The sequence below is a fragment of the Arachis stenosperma genome, chromosome 2, assembly GCF_014773155.1.
Source record: "Arachis stenosperma cultivar V10309 chromosome 2, arast.V10309.gnm1.PFL2, whole genome shotgun sequence".
NCBI classification, from domain to species: Eukaryota; Viridiplantae; Streptophyta; class Magnoliopsida; order Fabales; family Fabaceae; genus Arachis; species Arachis stenosperma.
Genome location: NC_080378.1, coordinates 120,754,665 through 120,762,928, shown reverse-complemented (window position 1 = coordinate 120,762,928; position 8,264 = coordinate 120,754,665). Strand labels below are relative to the sequence as shown.

Genomic DNA, 8,264 nt, shown 5'->3' with positions numbered 1-8,264 from the left:
ATGTACAAAATAAAAAAGGCATTACACAATAGAACAATTAAAGTATATTATGAATCTATATAATCATTATCAGTGATTTTAAAATATTAATCAAAATGTCACATTTAAGTTAATATAAAAAATAATCCAACAGTAATTATTTTACCAATTTTTTTTAATATCTTTATTATTGGATTATCCATTGCAAATTCAGACGATAATTCTGAGACCAATTTAAAAATTAATTTACGCCGGATTTAGCAATAGTTTACAAAATTTAATAAAAAATATTTTTAATTTTACATTTTATCTATTATTGTCAGACATTTTTATGATAAATCAGCTATTAACATTTTTCTCTTAGTATTTTTCTCAAATTAAAGACTATTCTTAGATGTTGTAATTAGGTAAAGAGACATATTCTAGATCAAAACTACAAACATTATAAGCAAAATTAATAACTCACATTAATAGACATGTATAAACTTACTGAAGAAGCTAAGCAAAGTAGTTATAATAATGTACTCATGAATTAATTAACTATATATATTTTATATATCATTCTGATCCGACCGACCTCACAATGAAATTGTAACAAAATTTCTGAATTTCTAACAATATTTCTAACAAGATAAAAATATTGCAGAAAAAGTAAGCTAAAAGTCTCTGTGACAAGTGGTCCTACCATGTTGAATCATTGATGATTGATTAATATGTTATATTATATGATAAAAAAAATAAAAATTTCTCTTCCTCCAAAAATCTAACCATCACCAATTATTGTACGTGCATGTAGGGCACATCTATATATGGCACTTCATTTCAATAATTAATTAATAATGATGCATCTTTTTTTTTTCTTCTATAGTTGATTAATTAATGAGAAGTGAAGGAAGTCAATTTCCTAGAGTGAAGGAAATCCTTTCCCTTGGGCTCTCGTGAGGAAACATAAGCAAGAAATGTATGAAAATCAGTGTCTTTGTAACGCTTTGGATTAGCGTCATTAATGAGTTTTAGCGACGGTTTCACAGTGCAATTGAATGGAAGGCTATGCAATGATGCCACTGAAGTTCTACTCTTTCTTGCATTCACCAATACCCTATGTAACACGCTCTTGTATATCCCATTGCTAAATATCTGAGAATTAATAAATAAATAAATAGGATTAGCAACCAAATTAAAATATCGATTTAACTCTTAAAATTTTTTAATATTACGATTTTAAATATATCAATTAATTTTTAAAAAAAATTATTAGCTCAAATAATTTTATGATTTAAATATTATTATCATTACATGTTTCAAGTAAAATCTCTTTTTTCTATACCTTAATCGAAATGGTTGTCATTTAAAGATATGATAAATAAACTTTTTACATTATTATCAATATAATGCATTAAAAAAGATTTAATTATTTTGTCAGTTTTTATAATTTCACTGAATTTTCAATTAAATCTCTATATTATATCAGATTTTGTAAGTAAGTCTCTACAATGAAAAAAAAAACGTTGAAATTAACAGAATATTTTGTTAAACCATATAGAATATTTAGTAAAGCGTTAGGCATATTCGATTTGTTTAATGAAATATTCTGTTAATTTCATCATTTTGGTCACGATAAAGACTTAATTAAAAAATCTGATATAATATAGAGACTCAATCGAAAAGAAAAAAAAATATAAAGACCTAATTAAAAATTCAGTGAAACTATAGAAACTGATAGAGTAATTAAACCTTAAAAGTTTAAACTCGTGAATATTTCTTCTTCTGACCAATAATATATATTATTTTTTTTCTCTTATAGAATTTTCTATTCATTAAAAACTTTTTTAATTGAATGAAGTAAGGAGTCTTATATTATAATATCCTTATTTTAAATTGTTACTATTATTGTTGATGTAAAATATAAGCTAATAATAATTAAGGGTGATTATGAAATAATTAATTACCTCTAAGTGGTCACCAACATTGACAACAAAGGCATTGGAAATGGGTTTAACAGTGAGCCACTTTCCTTGAAATTGAATTTGCAAACCCTCAACCTCTTCATCTTGAAGTAGCAATGTTAGAAGCCCATAATCTGAGTGAGGTGGCATTCCAAGTGTCAAATCTGGCTCAGGACATGGAGGGTACAAATTTGCCACCATCATTTGGCTCCCACCTTCTTCCAACTTCTTCATAATATTATTATTTTTATCATCATCATCTTCTTCTTCTTCTTTGATCCCTAAACTCTCCAAAATTGCTTCCATTAACTTTAAAAACAAGTTATTGGTTTCTTCTGCGTAGGTAGCCGCCACTTCCCTTCATTTCATTTAAAAGCAACATTAAAAATATACACACACATATTTTTATTAACTATTGTCTCTTTTGAAAAAAAAAACAGTATTATAGGTCAGCAAATTTTATCATTTTTTACTAATACTTAACTAAATAATAATATTTTTATACACACACATATATATATATATAATACATTAGTATATAAAAATATCATACTGACTAACACTGATTAAAATTGATAAAAAAATATTAACTCCTTAATTTTTTTGAAAAAGAAAAAAATATTTAGTATATTTAATTATGTTACAAATTTTAATTTTATAGAAATATTAGAATCTAATTAAAATTAATTATGATCAATTAGTATTATTTAGTATATCTGAATATTTATTATAGGAGATTACGTCTTTATTATTACAATTCTAACGTCCCTCCTCAAACTCAAGTGATAACTTGAGTTTGAAACCTATTTGAAATAACTAAATAAAAAAAATACAAAAACTACGATTATTTTACCACAAGGAAATAATCTATTCTATTCAAGGAGGATACCATGACTCTGATACCATGTTAGAAACAAGATACTAAACTGGAGAAAAGATTTATGTGTCTATTCAAGTTGTGTGATCAAGTTGTCTAATCAAATTATTTGAAATGATACAATATAAAAGGATATTTATAAGTACTAAGAAAATAAATCAATTTTTAAATAAAAAATTAGTCAACAAAAAAATCAAAATTTACAAAACACGCCATATACTTGTGAACAAAACCCTAGCTAATAAATTATTAAATAACAACCTAAAACAATAGGGTAAAGTACTAGTTAAACTTGTCCTTATTATGCCATAGTAGTGTAGATAGATGCTGCTATATGAATAATTAAATATAGAGGTTATACACTAGAGCAAGAAATGATGGAGCCATTTATATTGTCGACCATGTATTGAGAAATGTGCGTCCAATCAAATTAGAAAGTAGAAACTAAACCAATGGTGGACACCCTCTAATTATATTAAGACCTATTTTTATTTAAAATATTATTGTGCACGTAGGGATAAAGGAGAAAGAGAGAAAGTGGGAGTGTGCTGGAATTTGATTAATCAAAACAAAAGAATAATTTGTTTAATTTTCTTAACTAAGTCTTTTTTTATTTAATGAATTCGGCTACATGAAATAAATAAGATCATTTAATTTTGAGTGTTTTATGATATTATATATATATTCACACTACTTAGAATTAGCAATGTTAATAAGATGGTGAGAAAAAATTAGTTAGAATACGCTTTAGATATATTTATAAAAAGAATAGATATATGGATCAACTTTTAATTAATTAGTCAAATTATAAAATTATTTTTTAATTTAAATTTTATAGTTTAAATTTTAAATAAAAAATAATTTTAAAAAGTTAGCCGATATTACGTGAAAAAAATTAACTCCCTAATTAAATTGTTTATTGTTTTGTAATGTGGTTAATAACTAACTAAGACTTGTTAAGAAATTAAAGTAGCTACTAATTAAGTTTATTTTTAAGTAATTTTTGTAATAATAATTAAATAAAAAACATATAATAATATAGGGAATAATGAAGTACCTAAGGTCCATAGGGGATTGAGGCCAATGAGGAAGGTAATGAGACAAAGGATGGCAAAGAAGCTTCAAGAAATCTCTCCAACAAAAGACAGAGTCTTTGTTTTGGCTGAAGCTTGTTCCATACCTAACAGCAGCTTTCATGTCACTTGTCATATGCTTTGCTCTTTCCTCATATGCTTGGTTGAAGAATCTTCCCATCACATCCTTCATCTTCCTTATAACTTCCTCTGAGATCCCATGATTCACCAACTGCACCAATTTTGTTCCAACATGCAACCAAATTCAACTTTATTTAATGAATTTCGGTCCTGTCATTATATATTTATGTATATTTCTTGTATTTCATCCAATAAAAAAATATGTATATGGTCGAAAAAAGTTTGAATATGTTATTATAATACGTTTTTTACGTTGATTTTTAGGGTTTGGAATTTAAGATTAACATTAATATATTTAAAATTGTTTATTACTGTAGGTTTTTTATTTACCAAAAAATATAATATATAATATTAACGTGTTGAAAATTGATAATGTAACAACTAACCCTAATAATAACTTTGTTAAAAATATTGTATGTCGATCATAAATAATTAAAAATAACAGTATCGTCTATGTATCAAATTTAAACTCAGTTATCGAATCATACTGACCTGAAAAAATCCGTAATGTTGACAAGCATGAGCTAATGATCGAAGAGCTTGAGGCCTATTTGGACCAATCAATTCCGAAAAATCAATGATTGGCAACTCAATTTTTGGATTTCCAACAAAATTTGAATCATCATCTTGTTCTTCACTCGTAGTGATGATTGGTCTGTCAGAAGCTGGAAGTATGTACCTTTGAGGCAGTGTGTGGATTCTTCCATTCTCAACAAGCTGCTTCACTCCCTTTTGATATTGATGATGATGAACTTCTCTCTCATCATTATCTTCATAACTCTCTTCACTTTTCATCACCATTGCAGGGGACATATGTGCTACTATCATATAAGCTATAAATTGAAGTTAATTAGTTAATTAATTAACTAATTAATTATTAAGAACATAATGCATGTTCATATACATAATTAACAAATAAAAAAAGAAAAAAAAAACTTAAACTTACATATATCAATATACAATCATCACATAATAATTGAACAATAATTTTAAACTGTTACGAATAAATAGTTTAAACCGTCGCAAAAACTAATTTTTATACTGTGTTAGTTATATAACCATAACATATCTATGTTATTGAAATTCAAAACTACTAGAATTTTTCACATACCTCAATAAGTTGTAAAGACTAAAATAAAAAACAAAATTGATGAAATTTTGGAAATTGGATAGTGTGATGATGAATGTGGTGTTGGTGTTCATGGTATATATAGGGAAGGGAGGAAGAGAATATAAATGATGAATAGTAAGAGGTTTTGACGAAACCAGGTTCAGGGTTTTGTAAACAAGGGAAGACAATTTCTATATTCCGAAATTTCCAATTAACAATTCCGTTGACTAAAAAGTTTCAGTCATACCACGAGTACTAATATGTAGTAGTAGGGTCACAGACAGATACTATTGCATGCCTCTTATATATTTATTTATTTATAAATTCATTTAATTTAATTAATAATTATATCCATATATATATTTATTTATTTATTTGTCCCTTTCCTACCATCTATCTACACCTATTTGTTTTAACAAAAATTTAGGTGGGTTTAGAACTAATCATTTGGAATAATAATAAATTAATAATAATATATAGAGAATATATATCCCATTTTATGTATAGAGCTATTTATGGATTAATAACTATTAATTAATTTAGAATCTACAATTTTATAGGATATCTATTTAAATATTTCTCATCATGTGAGTTAACTCGCATTCAAATAATATGACTTACACGGATATATTATATATATCGTTTAATTATTCTATTGGTCTTATAGTTTTACGAAATTTTTAATTAGTTTTTTTTTACTTTTTTTTTTAATTGAGTTCTTGCACTAAAATATTTTTTTAATTGAATTTTTATATTTTTTTCTTTTTATTTAGATATCTACATTAATTTTTTTTTGTTAGGTCTCTATAAAATTAAGCTAATTACTGTTAAGAGGGACCTAATTAAAAAAAATTTAGTGCAAGGACCTAATTAAAAAGAAAAAAATATAGGGACCTAATTGAAAATTTTGCGAAACTATAAAGACCAATAGAATAATTAAACCTATATATATTTATAATAATATTTTAATCTATTGATAGTTACATATGATAAAAGTCTAAAACACCAGCGTATATATTAAATGGTATTTGTGGGAATTGCATATAATTATTATCATAATAATAATTGTGACTATTTGTTTATTATTTATCTACCGCTGACTTTATACATGTATCATTATATGTTTCAATAAGTAGCTAGAGAAGCTTGTAGGATCCTTCATAATATTTAATTAATTTTATTTGAATTCATAAATAAATATATATAATGATTTTCACTTTTGATGGCTTTCAACAACTGTGTATGTTGTATGTCTGCCATGTTTGAATCATTTTCAGCTCAAAAAGAAAAACACCCACATTCTTAATTAATCTCATGTCTTTCATTTTAATTAGCAGCCGGGAGGAAGTTCTTGATGGCTTTTAACCTTCCCACTTTAATTAGTTTATTTAATATTTTCTTATTAATAATGTGGATGTGAATTAAATGATTTATATCTTTACCAGCATATCCTCCAATAAAACAGATTAATTATTAATCTGTCGTAAATTTAAATTTTATTTAAGAATATGTTACTAATCAATAAATTACTGTATATATATAATAAAATTTAAATTTCTAACACTTTATTAGACAAAATTTGAATGATTTATATTGTTTGCATAATAAATATGATCAACCCAACCATGCAAAATTTTGTCATAAAATTTAAATTTTGATGTGTCACGAACAAATTAAATTAGAGCTAACTGTGGTGGCCACTTAGACAATAATCTAGTTTAGATTTTGTTATGCCAATATTTTTCATTAATTATGTGATGAAAAAAGTTTTAGGTATCATACTTCTTTTTTTAACAAACTTAAGAAAATATTAATTAGTTTAGTGGCTTCCAATGACAAAGTACTTGAAAAAAAAAATCATTGAGTATATATGAGAACACTATTAATAATTGATACGTAATTACTTTTTTTTTTTTTTACTTTACAAATTGTTTCTACATAAATCCAACAATTAAGAATTCAAGAAGCGTTTTGTCTCGACCTAAACCTAATATCTTGACCTAAGCCTGAAGACAACACCAAGTGGTAGAATTTATCGCCTCACAAAGAGTTACACAATGGTTCAAACTCTGAGTGTGTTTTGTGTAAAAGATAAAATAATTTTTTTTTTATAAAAGAACATTAATAACTACAAGAATTACGCAATTAACTATAAATCCATCAAATATCAATTGAAGTAATATTTATTATAGAATTAATTAGTGTATATACTTGTGCGATACATACAAAATATTTATTTTTTATATTTAAAATATATTTAATAAAAAAATATTATTTGATATATTTAACTTTAATTTAAGTTTATATATATATATTTCATTTATGCCAAATTGCCAATACTAAATAAAACAACATAACAAAAAAGTTTATAAAAAAAATTATATTAATTAAAAGAAAAAAACATAGTATACAATAAATCAATATCTTAATTTTTATGAAAAAATATGCGTACACTTTTTTTTGTAAAAATCTAAAACTTTAGTTTATATCTCCAACATTGTTTATTGCACATCCATAGGTCGTATCTTTGATTCTGTATCAAATAAAATTTTAATTTAAACTTTAATTCTTATTAATATTTTCGCATTTAATCAAGTGATTTTCAAGTCTCTTAACCTATAGTTGTGTACCATTGTATAAGTCATTTGATTGGTCTATGTTCTTAAATAATATTATCGGAACACCAATAATCTTAAGTGTGAGCTTATGAGGTGGAAGACCAGAATAATTAAGAATATTTAATACTTTTAGACAAAAAAATTTCATGTGACTTTTCATATTATCATTTTTAACACAAAAGTTGTCTGAATCAAAATACACCTTTTCATCACCAAGAACAATTAATAGTAATTGACTATTTATCTTGTCAACAATGTCTAGGGTCGGTGTTACTATTGTTCAATCATTAAAGTAATTACCTGACAAATGGACATGCACTAAGTCTAGGAAGACAAAATCGATTAACTCATCAAATACCTGTTCGGAATCTAAAACTATCATATCTATAGGAATCTCAATATCTAACTCTCCATCTAGACTATCTCTTAGTAGACCATCACTAATTTTTAACAATAAATTACTAAATTTCTTGAATTTCTATTAGTTTCTATTTTCGCATCTCATAGTTAATCTTATAT

The 8,264-nt window shown here is 25.0% G+C and overlaps 1 protein-coding gene across 1 annotated transcript; it reads right to left on the bottom strand.

Moving 5' to 3' along the window:
- Nucleotides 1–511: 511 nt before the first annotated feature.
- LOC130960537 (probable 2-oxoglutarate-dependent dioxygenase SLC1) lies at nucleotides 512–5,214 on the bottom strand. Its single transcript, XM_057885950.1, has 5 exons — nucleotides 5,128–5,214; nucleotides 4,509–4,849; nucleotides 3,860–4,107; nucleotides 1,929–2,283; nucleotides 512–1,116 (listed from the first exon to the last, which is right to left on the bottom strand). The coding sequence occupies exons 2-5, from the start codon at nucleotides 4,842–4,844 to the stop codon at nucleotides 856–858; spliced, it is 1,200 nt and encodes a 399-aa protein (XP_057741933.1). The 5' UTR covers nucleotides 4,845–4,849; nucleotides 5,128–5,214; the 3' UTR covers nucleotides 512–855.
- Nucleotides 5,215–8,264: the final 3,050 nt, after the last annotated feature.